The sequence below is a fragment of the Epinephelus fuscoguttatus genome, linkage group LG23 (genome assembly GCF_011397635.1).
Source record: "Epinephelus fuscoguttatus linkage group LG23, E.fuscoguttatus.final_Chr_v1".
Classification (NCBI taxonomy): Eukaryota; Metazoa; Chordata; class Actinopteri; order Perciformes; family Serranidae; genus Epinephelus; species Epinephelus fuscoguttatus.
In genome coordinates this window covers 26,863,717-26,882,968 of record NC_064774.1, presented here as the reverse complement: position 1 = coordinate 26,882,968, position 19,252 = coordinate 26,863,717, and the positions used below count along the sequence as shown (strand labels likewise).

At 38.6% G+C, this 19,252-nt stretch overlaps 1 protein-coding gene and 1 pseudogene across 1 annotated transcript; both read left to right on the top strand.

Annotated features, from left to right (window-relative positions):
* The first annotated feature begins 107 nt into the window (after positions 1-107).
* Positions 108-1,334, top strand: ufsp1 (UFM1-specific peptidase 1 (non-functional)). The gene has a single exon (XM_049568505.1). The coding sequence runs from the start codon at positions 350-352 to the stop codon at positions 1,097-1,099; it is 750 nt and encodes a 249-aa protein (XP_049424462.1). The 5' UTR covers positions 108-349; the 3' UTR covers positions 1,100-1,334.
* A 1,299-nt stretch (positions 1,335-2,633) lies between these two features.
* LOC125883885 (up-regulator of cell proliferation-like) lies at positions 2,634-17,612 on the top strand (annotated as a pseudogene).
* The last annotated feature ends 1,640 nt before the right edge of the window (positions 17,613-19,252 follow it).

The following is a 19,252-nucleotide window of genomic DNA, read 5'->3' as shown; positions in this document are numbered from 1 at the left end:
CTTTAAATATTTTACCGAAAATAAGTGGAATTCAAATGTTTCTTTCTTTCTGGATATATAAAAAGTAAATTATTTTACTAGTTTCCCCAAAATACGTTAACTCTCAAACGAGCAGCCAGCTATATTCGCAAGAATAAAACGGAGCTGACGAAAAGTTCCTGAAGGCAACATCGTTAGTGGGAACAATTCTAAAGCGGAACATCGCAAATGCACGGAAGGGATAGATATTACAGTTACACCAGACGACTTCCGGGTGAATATTCCTTGTTATGAACAGCTGGGAAACATTTTTATTTTAAATGCGTAAACCAGTTAATTAAATAGGAAATATGTGAGACAGTTTGTTGAAATGGATAAAACGATTGTAGCAGCGGAATGTGAGGACATTGACTGGGGAGGAAGTAGAGCTGAAGACGGGAAGGTTACTAAAAAGACCGGAACCTTATCAAAGAATGTCCACACCGGTCTCACTAACCCACTTACAGATCCTGTGAAATGTTCTCTGATACAAGGAGACTATTTCTACTTCCATTACGGCTGTGATGGGCAGGATGACAGAGGCTGGGGATGTGGCTACCGCACCGTTCAGACAATGGCTTCCTGGCTCTGCCATAACTGTTTTCCACTGAGGGACAAACACAGACCTCCACCAAGCCTCCCAGAGATCCAGCAAGCCTTGGTCACCATGGGGGACAAACCGAGCTCGTTCTCGTGCTCCAAGGAGTGGATAGGAACATTTGAAGCCTCCCTTATCTTTGACTATTTCTATGATGTGCCCTGTAAGTTGGTGCATGTCAGAGGTGGAGGTGCAGAGCTGGAAAATGTTGCAGTGGCAGAGCTGCATCAGCACTTTGAGAAGCATGGATCTCCAGTCATGATGGGAGGGGACAGGGACAACTCTTCTAAGGGGATATTTGGGGTGTGCACCGGGGACAGAGGGAGCTACTTGCTAATTGTAGACCCTCACTACTATGGATGTCAGCTGGAGAAGACTGAGCTGCAGAGACGGGGGTGGGTGGCGTGGAAAAGGGTGTCATCTCTGGATCAGTCCTCATTTTATAATCTGTGTTTGCCTCAGACTGCCAAGACAGGAACATAAATTAAGTGACAGACCTATTTCTGTTTCAGACTTGCAAATTAATTATTATTTGTGAAGATGAACTACAGACAGGGTGTTATTAGGACAGACCCTGACAGCATTTATGATTTAAAACGAGCTGTAGTGCCATCCTGTGGGGGAAATCAGTTATTACAGTGTATCTTAAAAAATAAACTGATGAAACTAATTTATCAACTTCTTAATTATTGCTCCAATAAAACTGTTGAATCTCAAATCTTCTTGGATATAAATGAAATATGGTTTCTTTCGTAGCTTCAAAAGTAAATGCTTCAGTTTGCTTTCATTTGGAAATTCTTTCCATGGTGTGAACATGCAAATTAAGGCCATTCATCAACAGTTCTAGCATGATTTTTTTAGTGTGACTGGGTGTGGCACTGATGGTTTACTATCAATATTGTGATTATTATTTGTAAGTTGGAGTTGTACATCATAGGTTATATTGAACTTTTGACCATAAATTAATTGTTTAAGTCATCTTTCAACCAAATATGCTTAAGACTGTGTGACAATATGCGGCTTTTATTTGTCCCATGTTATTGTAAACTGAATACATTTTAAATTTTTGAGTGTTGGTCTGATGAAACAAGCAATTTGTAGACATCACCTTTGGTTTGTGGGATATTGTGATGGACATTTTTTTTTTTTACTTTTTGCTTTTTCCTGACATTTTACTGACCAAATAATTAGTTGTAATTATATTCTGCAAAGTTATAAATATTTAAAATGCCCTTATTATATGGACATTTAGGCTTAGCTTTTTTTTCTTTTTTCTTTTTTACTGTAAACTCAGTCCTCATTTCTGAGAAACCACCTAACCATAAAACTATGTCACAATCATTAACATCCTTTTGCCCAACCTGTAGTCACAGTTTCAAAACTCTAAACACAGTTTGCACCACATTGTCTGTTGTGGACCAAACCTATAGTTCATGAAATGATCACAGAATATGCAGTCACTTAGAATATTTCTAAAATGCTTAAATGTTCTTTACATACAAGCTTAGCAAGTACCAACATGATGTATCCTATTTGTCTTTTTCACAAATGCTTGCGTAAAGTATAAAGCTTCAACTTGTGTGACAACATCAGCAGCTCAAACACTATACTGAAACAGCTGATAGCATGTTTGAAGAGTAGCTCATTCAAACATTGAGAAATAACTTATTAACATAAGTTGTGTAAAATAGGCCATTGCATATGAAATGCACTTGTAGCCCCCTCCATGCTGCACACAGAAAATACACAAAAACACATTTTCAAATATTATGAAAATAATAATATGAAAAAACAGCAACAGTACAATAGCCAATAAAATAGAACTAGGTAGCAATAAAGTAAGAAATAACTATATGTAACAAACACTGATTCTCATGGCTTCAACAGTGATTTCCTAACAAACTTTTGTAATTTTGCAGCACAGAAGAGAAAATTACCTTGTGTATCAAGGGATCTGAGATGGATTTTATCTATTTATTAATTTTTTGATGATTTATTGTAAACATAATCCTCGTTTTCAAGACATCACCTGACCGTAAAACTTTGTCTGTAAACCAAAAATGAAAGTGACTATTCCAGCAGTATAAAAGGAGAAGTCTGCACTGCAGGGCTGCATTGGCACAAACTGTGAGGTGTGGCGCGTTATCCTCTGAACACATCGTTTACCCATGAACACTGCATACCAAAGGAAAGTCCTGGATAAGAAAATGCAACACTGCCATGCTCACATCTCTTCCTCAAAGGTGGGTTGTTATATGATTCTTATGTAAGTAATTTTTCTGTTATACACCTAATGGGAGGACCTGATAAGTAGTTGAGAGACATTCACTATATAGAAATCCAATTATCTCACAAGATACAGTTATATAGCCAAACCTGGTCAGGATGAGTAATTTATCATTGATTGATAAATCTTGTCTGAAATACTAAACAAAGTATTATTGCCATTATTGTGGTGAAGTTAATGCTTTATGTGCATTTATTCAGAATCTCCTAAATGATGTTAGCAGGTGTTCAAATGGTGCTATGGTCCATGGAATCATTATTGCAAAGTAGCCAACAGGACCGGAATCTATGCTGTTATACTGGTTCATAGTATGTATTAGACAAAATATACACTTTGCTCTAACTCTCATGTTATTGTAGTCTTGCGTGACCAGCCTCCCTTATTGTTGGAAAAAGAAAATTTTCAAGTATTCACTGAAAGGACCACTAAGCAACTTCCTTGTTTTCATGGGCTGAGGACAAAGAGCTGGGGTGTTGGTTTGTGAGGTAATCTTCCCAAGCAAGCATAAAAAGTTGAGTCAGTACATGACACAATGCATTCTGTTGACATGCTGTTTGTTCTTTTTTGTATGATGTAGATGTTTTGTATTGGTAAGAACCAGTCATGTGAAAGGGATGGAGGTGAGGGTCTTAAACACGACTGGTATACATTATTATTGTGATTGGTAAAATCGTGCTGTCACGTAGGCTGCATAGTATTTAAAACATTGTGGGAAATGTATACTACTATAGTCTATAGGGGAATAAAGCTTCAGATATACAGTATCTCTCATTCCTTTCAGTGAGAAGCTCTTTGAATAACCTGGAGTGAGTGTGGGATGACAGTATGTTCTCACAATGGAGGTAAACAGCTGGTTCCTACATCTCCAATAGATACATAAAATTTAATAGTAAAACTGTATGGGTAAGAGAGTTGATTCATTCCATTGCATTATATGTTTGTCATTTATCAAGCAAATCAGTAAGTGCACTGAGGCAGAGGACTCTCCATCAACACCATGGTCTGCCAGCAAGTGACTGTCAGCAGACTGATGCAAGTGATAAAGGTCAGCTTTACACAATCTAATGTTGAGCACAGAGGCACTAAATGGTGTGCAGTCTGTACAGAAAGTAATTCTAAGTGAAATCATTATTATTGTTATTTCCACAGTGCCCTGTCCTCCTTTGAAGACAACAGTCTGTCATGTCAGCAGCCAGCTAGTGTCTCCTGCTGGTGAAGAGGAGAGCTGCATCGGGATTCGTTGCAGGGACGAAGAAAATGTGCCAGAGACAACGGGCATAAATTTCTTAACCCCAGGAGCGCAAAACATAATCCATGAGCCTACACACTCAAGTGAGTAAAAGACAAACATCCTTATAAAACAAAACAAAACAAAAATTAAACATTGAGTTTACGCAGTGAGTTTTTCCTGATGAGATCTTGTCAGGACTATAATATTTGCGATGACATAATTTTTCATGGGATAGCACTGAAAAAAGTGAGAGCAACTGAAATCATCAATGACGATGTAAAGCCAGAAATTGTCAGTCAGTCAGTCAGTCAATTGCATGAAATCCTAAAACATGATGTCAGTAAAATGTAATAGTTGTCAGTTTCAGCAATATGTTGTAGTGGTAGTAATAAAACACATGTCAGTGTTTAGGATCAGGCAGGATCATCATTCAGTATCCCTGTTGCCTGAGAGAAGAAGCGCTTCCTGGGCCTCTCAGTGCTGTCTGGTGTAACCGGTACCTTCTTCCAAACCTCAGCAGGGTTGAAAGGCAGTTATTCGGGTGGCTGGGATCTTTAATTATTCTCCTGACCTTATTTTTGCATATTTTGTCTGGTATAACCATCCTTTATGCAGGGTAGAGCAGCACCTATGGTGTGCTCAGCTGAAAGAACAATTCTTTGCAGGGCCTTATAGTCCTGTTGGGTGCAATTTCCATACCAGGTAGTGATTCTCCTCATCAGAATGCTCTTGATGAGGAGTAGAAATTCCTCAGCATTTGAGGGGATACCTGGAATTTCCACAGGTAAAACAGTCTCTGTCTTGCTTTTCTCACCACTGAGTCTGTATGCAGTGCCCAGGTCAGGCTCCCAGTGATGTGGGCACCAAGGCATTTGAAGCTATCCACCCTCTCCACCGAAGACACGGTCATACAGTATTAAGGGGAGCATAGTTTCTTGGCTGCCTCCTTCCAAGGTCCACTATCGTCTCTTAAGTTTTGCTGGTGTTCAGGAGTAAGTTATTGCATCCGATTGGTTCTTTCCATTCGCACCGAATGGCAGGGATTGGTCAGAGTTTTTACAGGCCTGCAGCTGCCACAGAGGTCAGTTTTTTTCATTCCTTTTTCTGAACACATTATGTATTGACTACTCTCAGGATGTATAATAAAAAGTGTTTCTGAACAGGATTACCAACTATAGCTTTAAGATGACATTTTTTTTAAAGATATTTTTGGGCATTTTTAAGCCTTTAATGGATAGGACAGACTAGAGCTTAGATCGGGCCCAAAAAATCCAGCCCGACCCGGCCTGAGCCCGTGCACATTATGTCCGAACTGGCCCAGCCCGTCCAATTAACTGTAATTATGGCCCCAAGCCTGATTTAAACCTGACATTTTTCAATAAGTTGGCTGTTACAATTAAGAGTATTAAACCTCAATTCTTGTTATTTGAATGACAGAAATATAGGATCTTAATGAATGGCGCAACACTGAAGCATGATTATGTAATAAAACAGGTGTTAATTTTAGGATCCAGGTGGTGAAAGGCTGTGCGCGCACAATGTTCCAACAGAGGACAGCCCTCTATTCTGAACCACCCCGACTCTTGATTTTCAAGTCCATATTTCTCAGTTTTCTATATCAAACACCGCACAATTCTGAAATAAGCTGTAGCCTACTACAAAAGCTTGAAATGAACGTTCAACTCATTGTTTTTTTATTGAAAATATGTCACTGTCTTCATTTATGGGGAGGGCGGGGATGAACGGATCACTTTTTAACATTTCCCTGCAGTGGGATTTCGGAATGGAGGGGTTGTCCCCAATATTCGGAAAAGCAGGGCCTTTAGAAAAAATGGGAAATCCCGCTATGACAAAGAATGGAGGTCTATTTTCGGAAAGGCGGGGTTTCAGAAAGGCAGGGTGTGGCCTAACCGTTGCAACATTGTAACTAACTTTGTTGTAACTTTATGTGTCATACAAAGTGTGGTTTAATTTTACTTTTTATAATACATAGCCTATAACATTTCATTATCAAATCATAGCTTTAAAAAAAAAACCCAAAAAGGTCATATCTGACTGCGGGCAGGGCTGGGCCGGCTCAGGCTGGGCTCGGGCTCGGGCAGAGAATCTAAGCTCTAGGACAGCCAAGCATGAAAGGGGGAGACAGAGAGAGAGAGAGAGAGAGAGAGAGAGAGAGGGAGTGACATGCAGCAAAGGGCCACAGGCTGGAGTCGAACCCGGGCCGCTGCGGCAACAGCCTTGTACATGGGGTACTTGCTCTACCACTAAGCCACCGACGCCCCTAAGATGACATTTTAAGACTCCTATGTAGACCACAGCCCTGTGGTGGAAAGTCATGTTTTGCCTCCAGCTAACAAACTGACATCATTGTGACGTCGTCCCTGAAAGAGTCCATAAAGCATACACCTCCTCTCCTTTTTTTCCTGGAGTCCGCTGCTCTGTCACATTAATATATGGAAACAGAGTCCTCTGGTTGAATGGTGCTGTCCAGTATTTCAGGATATGGCCAAGTTTCGGTGAGGCAAAGCACATTACAGTTTCTGATATCCTGCTGGAAACTGATATGCAGGGCTTAATTTGTAAAATCAGAAGTAGGGGAACACTTTGGGCCACTCCCAAAAGTGGCACCCGAGCCGCCTCACTGCACGACTCCGAATGGAATGGTTGTGACATCTAGTGTTGTCACGGTACCAAAATTGGGACCCACGGTACGATACCAGTGAAAGTATCATGGTTCTGAGTAGTATCACTGTTCCACAGCAAAAATGAGGCAGATGTGCCTTTTGTCATTTATAAAAAGATAAATCACTTTTCTATAATACATCAGTGATATTTCAAAGAAATAAATTACTTATTGACTTATTCATACTTCAAAAGCAGCACCAATAAGTGATTAACATAGGGGGGATCAAAATAAAATAAATAAATAAATAAAATCAACCAGCCACCCTCCTTCCCTGACAAGTAAAGAACAGTCCCTCCATAAGTAAAGAACAGTCCCTAAAGTGCCGTGAGGTTTGTGGGCCGTTACTGACACAAAGAGAGAAATGTGAACGGCTCGTTTCTCCTCTGACACGTCACATACCTGTGTGCCGCCACGGCTCGGCTGTCCAGGTACTACTGGGCAGTCATGACGCCAACGAAAGAGGAAATTACTGGACCTGGAGTCGGACTCTCTGTCGCCGGTAAGTCGTTATGTTGCGGCGCGGATCACTATGAGCCTCCGTATCCTGTCTGTGACCCCCGTTCAACCACAACTGGCAGGATTCGCCTTTCGTTTCTGCTGCTGGTTGAAATCTGGACTCGCACAGCGTGCTGAATGATTTATTTTGCTGGCACAAAACTATTTTTAGTCGCGAGTAAAATGCTTGCACGTAGAGCTCTGTGGAAAACAGATCACTGCCAACAAGTAAAAAATAAATAAATAAATAACTTTCACTGCTCAGACATACTCACATGTCTGGAAAACAAACCACTACAGCAGCATATTGAGTGCCAGGTGGCCAGCGTGCGCCGTTATTGACCAGCGCGCACCGTTATTGGACGGCGCATGGACACTCACCCTCTTGCAATAGGACTTTAGTTTTAGTACCATTACCAGAATACCCTGCAACACTAGTGACATCAGCCAACTGCATGTAGTTTTTAGATGTGAAAAGTTCTAGACCCATGCAAATTAGTTACGGAACGCACCAGGGCCTTTTCTGAAAAGATCCTGGTGCGTTCCAGTACGTTCCGGCTCAAATTAAGCACTGCTGATATGCCATGAACACATGAAGATCATCAAGTTTATTATCCAACGCCTTCATGTTGGCTAGCATGATGCTCAGCAGTGAACATATGGCTCTTAGCTGATGTTTGATCCCTCCATGCTTGCCTTGGTGCCTCCTCCGACACTAAGATGGATGCAGAGATGAACTTGCTTGTCCATGCAGTTATGATTGTGTCTGGAGCTCTACACAGCTTTACACAGCACTATGAAATATTTATTAGTGAGGGACTTATGATGTGTCAAATATAGTAAAAAGGTTTTTTCCTTATTTTTTTAAAAGATGTTTTTCATGTGAAAGAAGGTTATTTTAAAGATTGTTCAATAAATTGTATGATTGAATTTGTGCTCATTTAAAGGTAGTGTATTGAAGGGCTGAATGACTTTAAAACTGTTCATTTATTTTTTACAGTGTAACTTTCTGTGTTTCCGTGGCACAAAAGAAGAATGAATAACAACAAAAAGCAAACACCAATATAGAAATATCGGTATTGGCTATTCCTGAAATTGTTATTTTAAACAATGGTATCAGTATTGACGCAGAATTTCAAAATCAGTGTATCCCTAGTTCAATTAGAAAGTTAATTTGTACATTTTATTATTACTTTACGGTGTCATCTATTATTTTATTGTTTATTCTTCTGAACAAGTTAATTTGTAATTCTTTTTTGATTGATTATTGATTTATATGATTATTATAACACACAACATGTAACTGAAAGCAAATTAAAGCTTTTTTTTATCTTATTTTCTTTTTTGTTGGCTAGGTTGTTTATTTGCATTTTAATAATACACGTGCAGTACTTTAAATGTTGAACTGCAGCAAACCTGGTTCACCAGCCACTGGGACTGTCATTGCCATGAGGGAGGATACTTGGTGTGCAGTGGTGTTTGGGTGGATGGAGTATTTTACAGTAGGTAGGTGGCATCCACATGAATGTCAGGATGCAAGATTTACCAGCAGAACATTGCATTGTAACAAGATGATCAGTGTTCAGTTTATCTGACAGTGTTTTTTGTGTTTCTTATATATGCTTATGTGATCTCACATTTGTGTGAACAATTGTGGTGTGCCGTTCTGGGCCAACATGCCAGGGCAGGGTTTTTTTTCTCCCAGTCCACCACTGCCAACATGTGTCAAGGTGGGAATGGTAGCGCACAGGTGATGAGTTGTGCCTGGTTTCCTCCAGATGTGACGCTTAGAATTGAGTCCATGCTTTTTTGCAAACTTCAAGCAGGCTTTCATATCTTTCACTAACGTGAGGAGAGGAGGCTCCTGTCTGGCCACAAAGTCAAGATCAGTGTTGTGTTGAAGGGATATTGGTCCTTCTGGTAGTTTCTCCAGTCTCCATGAAAAACCACTGGAGCTCAGCTACAGTGACGATCGGGTTCTACCAGGGCCTTTCACCCCTATTGCTCACTTTGGCTGGGCAGCAAGCTCTAAGATTCCTGGTTAATCCAAACTTGCATGTAAGAATGTTGGAGGTCACTGTGCTCTTAGGAATCTTCAATGCAGCAGAAATTTTAAGCCATCCCCAGACCTACAGGTGCTTTGACACAATCCTGTCTTTGAGCTTTGCGGGCAGGTCTTTGAACCTCATGGCTTCCAAATAAGATTTTCTAAATTATGGCCAATCAATTGAATTGACCAGGGGTGGAGTCCAATTATTGTGCACACAAGACAACAACCACAGAAATAGTTTTATGGATGTAACCGTACCCTGCTGACCTGCTAGTGGTTGAGGACCAAAAGTAAGCTTTGATTTTGTTGGCTAGTGGACCAGTGTCTATATTTGTGGAGGTAAATGCTGTGTTGTGTAATAGTCAGGAAGGAGAAACACAGACCCAGGTATAGTTATATAAAACCTTACATTCAAAACATTGTAAAAAAAAAAAAAATAATAAAAAAAAAATTAAAATAAAATGAAGTTTACAACTTGGCAGCCGGCATCTCTATGAAAAGAAAATACATTTTCTTGAGCCCATCAACATCAACATTTCAACTCAATTGGGATATCAAAGTGCAATAAAGTTCAACTTCAATTCAGAGTTCAGTTCAGGTTCTTTCAGTCAAGTTGTATAGTTTTGTCAGATGGATCCTTTAAGTTTAGTCGAAGAGTTTATTGAAGTTCCTGTAAGTATCAGTCAGTGTCTTTTGATCTTCTGGGTGCACCCTAGGTATTTGTAATAAATCTACATCATGGATCGTGTCATGTCAGATCCTACCACGCTGGTGAACATGTGCAAGGAAGAAGGAATGGATGAGTTCCCTCTCTGCTGAATGAAGCAATCAGATTTCCCAGTAGCTCGCCATCCCCCTTGGTTCCAGTTTCCAGAATCCAAGAAAGTTTCCAGTGGTATCAAAAACCTAGCCTGCATAACAATATAAAACAGTTGTTGTTTACAGTCATAACATTTCAATCACTTATGGCCCTGTGTCAGATTAATTCAATTTTCTCAGAAAAAGTTATTACTATATGACATAGTCCTGTAATAGCAATAGCTTCAACTCACATCACTTCATGGAATGTTTTTAATCCATATTAAATGAATTATGAATTGTTTTTAGATTTTTAATCATGAAATTATGATGACTAAATCTTTTAATCATTAATTGTGATTACAAATCTTAAACGATGAATTCTTATATGATTGTTTTTAAATCATGAACTGAAATACAATTCAAAATGAATTCTCTTACACCTTAAAATCTGTGTTGAGGTTATAGATTTTATCTTCACCTTTTAACATTTTAACATTTTAACATCTTCATGAACACTGTTTATAACCAACCTTGTTTAATAGGATAACAATGATATTAAATTTATTCAAAAATACCAAATTAATTACAAAATAAACAATACAGCTACGGCTCACACTAATTTTGGGACTTGCTTCTTCCCTCCTATAGTATTGCATTACTGCGTGATTTGGCAGATAACAATTAAGTAATCTTGACAGGCAAATAAATCAACCACATAATTAAAAAAAACATAGTTTGGTGAACCAGCAAGTAATATGAGAATAAAATAATGAATAAGTCTTAAATTAAATTAAATTAAATTAAATTATTTCTTAATAAAATAGGAAACTCTGTTTCTACTTGGTTACATGGACGTTTGTAGGTTCCTTCAGTTCAAACACAAAAATTGTGCAAAATTGTGCACTGTGTGACCATTTTGGCATGCATGCACACGTAAATTAACTTTTGATCCATGTTTGTCTCTTATCACTCATGATTGGTTTAAAATAAACATCTTTATGTCCTCAGAGATAGACCTGGAGATGTTATTAAAAGATCTGGGGTTGGAGCAGCACTACACAGAGAAGCTATCACTGAGCACAGTACTACAGATTGATAAGAAGAGTGTTACTCTGTTATTTTCTGAAGAAACTGATGATGGTTAATGTGACAGCTAGGAATATGAAATGTACATGCGTGTGAGTCAAACTGTGATGTTCTCAGGTCAGGGAATACAGAGTTAAATATTGATGATAGGTTCGACAGCCAACATTCAGGTGACATGTTAAACCCCCTTGACATAATCACTGCTCTCTTTCTGTGTTCTGATGCTTTTGTACAACAGGAAATGGCACTCAAAATGTCTATGTGTCAGTTTTCTGTGCCTCTGTTGCTTCCCAATTGTGACACAAAGCAGTGCACACTCATGCTTTGGGCCATGAGAGACATCGTTAAAAAGTACAGACCTCAGTCACTTTCAGAGTCCAAGGGCTTCATTGAACAAAGAATTGTTCTCTCTGAACTTCCAATGATATCTTTTGTGAGACTGGGTGAGTGCTCCCTGTCCAAGTCAGAGATCCTCAATAAGCTTCTGAGCAATTCTCAGCAGTACCGTGATACATTTGTTCACTGTAACATGGAGTGTGGCGACAGTCCAAGGAGAATATCCAATGGACTGGTTGAAATGACTTGGTACCTTCCTTGTGGGAACAAAAACATGGATATTTTCAGTGAGCCAGTAGCTGTAGCTAATCTTCGTGGAGACATTACCTCGTTTTAAACACAATTTTCTTTTTTGTGTCAGACATCAGCAGCAGTTTTTGTGTTCTTTGACAATTTGGACTCTGAGTGCGAGCTGCTCACCAACCAACACCACAAGGCACAGATCTTTTTGGTAGGTAACCATCAAATCAATAGCTCCAGTAAAGATGCCTTAAAAAAGGTAGCAACCAAGTTAGGCTTGAAGAACAATAACATCCTTATAAAGAAGAAGCAGATGAATGATGCAGACTTTGTCAAAAACTTGCAGAGAACAGTCAACAATGTAGTTGAGAACTCAAAGATGAAGATGCAAATTGAGCAGATGGCTGACATTGGCCATGAACTGGGAATCTTGGTTGATGAAGACTCTGCAGAGTGCCAGACTGCCAAGAAAAATGCAGATGCCATTACTGCAGAAATTCAAGACATCCTTAAATACAAAGACACTCAGCTACCCTTGCAAGGCCAAATATGGAAGGAACTGACTCGCTTAGAGAAGGAACAATTTCGGCTTCGAAATGTTGGGTCCCAGAACATAGAAAACTACAAAAGTGACCTTGAGATACAGAAAACAGAACTTAGGGATAAACAGAACTCTTGTGACATGTCAAATGCAATGACATGTTTTATCACCGCAATATCAAGCCCAGGGATAGAGAGGTGCTATTTCCTGAAATGGATGCGAATGAACCTTGATAACATATCTCGAGAAAAACTGTCTGGCCTCCGAGATCAGTACAAAAAGAAATGCAAAAGTTCTGAGAACAAAGAGGAGATCAAAGAAATTGACAGACAACTCTCCAACAGCTCACTGGGGACTGAACACTTCTTCCGTGAAATGGGTCAGATCTATGAGGCTTCACTGTCTCTTCCAGAAACAGACCCATCATGTAAACAGTTACAACATCTGCCCAAACTATGTGCAGAATTGTTACTTGATGGATTTCCCCTTGAGCTTGTAGATGGAGATGCCTCCAACATACCTCTCAGATGGGTGAGTGACGTCCTCTCTCAGCTCAATGGCTTGGTGTCTCCTAAGAACAAGATACTGGTGGTCACAGTTCTTGGAGTTCAGAGCACAGGAAAGTCTACTCTCCTCAACACCATGTTTGGAGTGCAGTTTGCAGTCAGCAGTGGTCGATGCACTCGAGGTGCCTTTATGTTGCTCATCAGGATCAATGAAGATGTTCAAAAAGTCCTGAACTGTGACTTCATGGTGATCATTGACACTGAGGGCTTAAAGTCACCAGAGCTTGCACAACTGGATAATAGCCATGAGCACGACAATGAGCTTGCAACACTTGTTGTGGGGCTGAGTGATATCACCATCATCAATATCGCAATGGAGAATTCAACAGAAATGAAAGACATCCTACAAATAGTTGTGCATGCTTTTCTCAGGATGACAGAGGTGGGCAAAAAGCCCAAATGTCAGTTTGTCCACCAGAATGTGTCGGATGTTTCAGCTCATGAGAAGAACTTACGAGACAGGAAACTGCTCTTGCAGCAGTTAAATGAGATGACCCAGGCAGCAGCCAAAATGGAAAAGAAAGAGGAGAGCATGAGCTTCAGTGATGTGATGGAGTACAGTCCAGACACTGGGAACTGGTACATTCCTGGACTGTGGAATGGAAACCCACCAATGGCACCAGTCAATGCAGGGTACAGCGAAGCTGTATATGAGCTCAAGAAAAATGTCATCCAAATTTTGGGACGTTGTGAGTCATCTGCTAATAATATCTTGGAGTTTACAGAGTGGATGAAAAGCCTGTGGAATGCAGTAAAGCATGAAAACTTCATCTTCAGAAACAGCCTGGTGGCTGATGCATACATGAGGCTGTGCACAGAATTCAACAAATGGGAATGGGAATTCAAAAAAGAAATGTACACATGGGTTACAAATGCTGAGACAAGAATTTCCAATTTTGGCATATTTGCTGTGGAATCTGAGAAACCTGATATGAAACAATTTCTTGACCATTTGAAAAGTGAAGCGTGCACAGTGCTGACGGAATGGGAGACAAAGCTTCTTGACAATTTGTCACAGTACTTCAAGCAAACAGAGGGTCACGTCTATCTAGTTGAAGGATACAGAGAAGACTTCGCAAACAGTGCAAAGACCCTTCGACGAGAAATGGAGAGCTGAATGGTGGTCAGAATGGTGAAGGAACTCTCCTTCTCTAAGCAAAAGCCTGCTGATGTCTTTGCAAGGGTGTACCACTACCTGAGAGAAAATCTAAGACGTAAGGGAAGCCATGTCTGTCGGTTGTTAAGTGAAAAAAGCCTGACGGAATGTGGACTTGTTCCTTTCAAATATACTGCAGAAGGCTCTTTCGACCAGTTGAAACACAAGTTCTTCAACACTGAAGATCACATAAAGGCTGTACATCAAGTGGCTGACAGTATCATAGCAGATTGCAAACAGTTTGTGACTGGAAAAGTGGGAAGAAAAAGCAATTACCATGACACTTACATTCAGGAGATCCTCCACATGATTGACGAGAAGCTGCAAAACAATAAGGAAGTGAAGACAGAGATTGAGTTTGAAGTTTCTCTGAAACAGCACATCTGTGGAGATGCAGCCAGACAGTTTCAGAAAATGCATGAAGATTTCATACATGAGAATGATCCCTACAGGTGTCTGAATGAAAACAAAGCTAAGTTTCGCGCTGATTTTAAAGATGTGTTCCATAATCAAGACCAGTGCCAGAAGAAGGCAGAAGAATTCACAAACTGCTGCCTGAAGCCTGCAGTCGAAGACTTTGTCAAGCGTTCCTTGGGTCCTGATATCATTGGTGAAATGATGACAAGCCAGCAGTTCAGCACACGAATATACCTCCAGTATACAATTTTACTGGATTTGCTCACAAAGGATGACTTTGAAAGCTATCTGAGCTACATTGGCTCATATGAGTATTATGTAAAGAAATGGATCCTCGACCAAATAGTAGAACGCTTCTCAAAAGGGTCTACCATGTTTGAGCTTGAGGATAAACATGTTCAGTCAAGCATCAGGAACATAACTAATGCTATCAACAAAGCTAAAACCAAAAAGAGTTGCAACTTGAAGACATTTGTTGAAGATGTCTGTCAGGAGCTTAGTGATAAACTGGTCATTTCCCAGGATGCTCTTGGTGCTTTCATGATCCTGAACAATGCCAACCCAGAACAGTTTGCTCACTGGCTCACTGACTGTCTGAAGGACATGGCAGAAGCTCTTAGAGAAGAGTTTAAAGAAACAAACATCCAAATGAAATTAAGAAAACTCAATGTGAATCCTCAGAGTGAGCTTTTCACCAAACTGATTGGATGTGGTAAACAGTGTCCATTCTGCAAAGCACCTTGTGAGGCAGGAGAAAAAACCCACACTGAGCACTGGACGTCACTACATCGGCCAGATGGTCTGGGTTCATATAGGTGGAGTGGGACCAATAAACTTGCCATTGACATATGCAGTTCCTCTGTGCTCACTGACATTTGTTTTCGCTGCAATGCTACCAATGGTCAACGGCACCCTTACAAGCGTTACAAAGAAATTTTCCCTGACTGGAAAATTGTTCCAGAAGCAAGCCTCCAGGCATCAGACTACTGGAAATATGTACTGGAAAGGTTCAATGATAAGTTTGCCAAAGAATATGATGCAAAGCCTGCCGATATTCCTGCCAGCTGGAAAGGTATTACATGTAAGCAAGCAGAGGCAAGCATCAAAGAGTCCTTTAACATCAAGTGAGAAACGACATTGTGGTTACAGAGGTGTACATCCTCCTCATATACATTCACTTTCCTCACATGGATCTTTTGATCTTATGTGTTCTGAACGATACTGAAGACAATCAGTAACACTGTATATACAAGATGACAAGGTTAAAGATATTGTCAGTGCTCAGATATATTTTACCACTGAGGCTTGAAATAGGAAAATATAAGAAAATCACTGCAAATCATTAGTGCTCACTTTTACCTGAGATCACACTAAACATGCTTCATGTGTGACAGATGAATGTCACTGCCGCTGAAAAGATGTACACAGTTAATCAAATGCGATATTATATCTTTCATTGAGTGTTTTTGTTTCTGTGAAGTATCTGATGTCAAATTTATTTTCTTTTTTAAATCACCCCTCAGTCTTTATGTGATATTGTCATAGTAGGACACTTTGAAAAATCTGTTCAAGTATGAGATGCTGTTGTTTACTCATAGTTAGTGTCTGCTTGATTTTTGTTTCAGTGAAGTACCTAATGCTAATTATTCACAATGTCAATGTATTAAAAAATCACCCAGTTTCAATGTCAACATCAGAGTCTTATCTAATTGAATGTAATATGTTGTTTTCATAACTCAAAATTTAGAATGTCTTTGTTTTATTTAAATTAGGTACCTGGTATCATTTTAACTCAGACTTTAAAATCTATTTTTTTGTGAAGTATCTGATGCAAAATATTTGACTTTTTCCTTTTTTAAACACCACTCAGTCTTTATGTGGTATTGTCATAATTAAGTATGGTATGTGATTGTTTACTCAAAAATTAAAATAGATTGTTTTTTGTTTCTAATAGGTTTCTAATGTAAAATATTTACATTTTCAATGTATTAAAAGATCACGCAGTTTCAAAGTCAACATGTGGGTCTTATTGAATTGAGTGCGATATGTAATTTTCGTAACTCAAAATTTGGAATGTCTTTCTTTTATTTTAATTAAGTACCTGGTTCTACATACAGTATATACGTTTTTAAGTTTATCTTTAACTCAGACTTTAAAATCTCTTTTTTGTGAAGTATCTGATGCAAAATATTTGACTTTTCCTTGTTTAAACACCACTCAGTCTTTATGTGGTATTGTCATAATTAAGTATGATATGTGATTGTTTAATCAAAAGTGAGAATAGATTTGTTTTTGTTTCTCAGAAGTATCTTATACAAAATATTTACATTTTCAATGTATTAAAAGATCACTCAGTGTCAATGTCAACATGTAGATTATACATGACAATGATTTTTCCTTATCTACATGAGAAGAGCATGTAATTTCCTTACCTTGAAATCTGGAATATCTTCGTTTTTATCTTAATTAAATATCTGGTGACAAATACATTTTCAGTTTATGTAATATTTTTGCTTAATACTATTTTTATTTTTACATTTCTATGAAGTATCTGATGTCACATATTTACTTTGTTTAATCAATTAAAATGTCTTCCCTCTTTATGAGACTCATTCTTGAGAACTTGGATAGAACCTTACTTTTGGGGGTTTTTGATTTCTAGTCTTCAATTAGGCTCTGAAAATATATCTGACACGAACAAAGTCTTGATTTTTAAACCTTGTAATGGGCCAACCTGCCAGTCATTTAATTTTGTCTTGAATAGCATAATTGATGTCAGAGGTAAGATCTGACAGAGTTGGCAAAAAGTTATATATTTAATAATTTCACTGCAGTTGTACAGAGTAGCCTTTTTATTTTTCAAATTTGCTGAGTGTTCTCCTAATGCTAATCAAAATACTAATTTTGAAACCACATTTATTTTTTAGTTTTGATTTCGAAGGGCTTCAAAGTTGACATGTTATGATAGCAATATTATGTAATGAATTTATCAAAACATAGAAAGCTTACCAGTACTTGAGCAGCATTCCCACCTTTTTGGACACCAGGAAGTGAGACAGGAGTCCTTAGGATGTGTATGTAAATTTGAGAGTTGACAAAAAACTTGGACACATCATTAAAGGGTGAACATATATATATATATATATATATATATATATTTATATATATATATATATATATATATAAATACATTATAGTAGTACATTTTACTTACTTACTTAAGTCTGTCTTGGGCCTTCCTCTCCAGCTGTCAGTCCCTTCTTGAATTCTTGCTCTGTGCTCCTTACATTTTACACTGATGTCATCAGTATGAACTGTTAGCTCTAGATTTTGAAGACTTTTATCCCATTTCTTATTGATTTGAGGGAGCAAATTTCTTGCCTGAGACATGAGTGTTTGGTTGCACAGGGCCAGTTTAGAAGTTTTTTTTTTTTGTTTTTGTTTTTTAAAAAGGAGCAGATCAAAATATTTCATAAATTACATTAATTTCATAATAAAAAAAACCCTTAAAAAATGTTTCACAGACTTACTGTCTTGTTATAATTTTACAGCTTTTCTGCTAGGACATGATGTGTCCGAATTCTCAGTGATCGAGAACATTCTTTTGTCAAAATGTATACATGACACAAAGTTTGTTTAAAGCAAATTTAGTATTTGTGATCTTTATTTAAACTCAGAAGTTTGAATCCCTGTTTTTTGTTTCTGTAAATGATCAGATTCCAAATATTTACATTTTAAAGGAATTAAAAATATCATTCATTCTATATGTGGTGTTGTAAACATTTACTTACCTCTGTTCACTGGTTCAATAAAGACACAAAATCATGAGACTGGCTATGAATGTCTTTAATGTTTCCCAGATCAGAATCACAGCATACAGTGTATAATAACTTCTAAAGTAAACAGAAATATCATCACCTCATTTATTTATATCATTTTGCTATACTTTTTTTTAATAATCATCTTTTTTAAAATTCCATTATTTAACATTTTTCTTCATCTCAAGTCTTGGGTTTCTGAATTCAACAAAGAATGTAAAAACAAGACAACAGGTGCAACTTCGCAATTAAGACCAAGCTGGAGATTTATGTGAGTGTGTGTGTGTCACTCTTTGCCATTGTGGGGTATTGACCATGTGCGTCCATGCACCACTGACCTGACACATGATCTCTAATTAGCTTCAGTGATTTGGAGTCACTTTGATTAGCTTGGCTGACTGCAGTTGTTTGGGCATGTTGAAATAAGAATAAACCCAAATACAGGGCTGCAGTGAGTAACTTTGTAACACAGACGAGGCTAAGTGTGTGTCCACATACATCAGATCTGCTTCCACTGTTAAACACACACACGCTCAGAGTCTGAAAGTACACCTCTCACCTGGTTAGAACATGAAACTCTTCACTGCTACATCACATCACCGTAAGGTCAACGCAACCGCCGAAACCACAATGCAACACAGTGTGTGGAAGGAAAAAGACGGACCACCTGTGTGATCTCATTACTCTATGAGGCATCTTATGGTATCAAAGCCCTCACGTCTGTCCCACATGTGATTTAGTGGCTACATGTAAACACTGCTACATGTGAAGTGAGCCAACATTTCACTGGCTGCACTTTGCGTTTACTGTCTCAGTTTGGAAGTCGTGACCATGAATCACAGGCCACCTCCCTACACCACCACTACATTAGTTAGCTGGCTTTTATCAGTGCTCTCAGCCTCTGAGATGTTTCCATAGATACTCTG

Bases quoted from the DNA above. Each gene is read 5' to 3' on its own strand.
- ufsp1 (XM_049568505.1), top strand. From the start codon at position 350: ATGGATAAAACGATTGTAGCAGCGGAATGTGAGGACATTGACTGGGGA.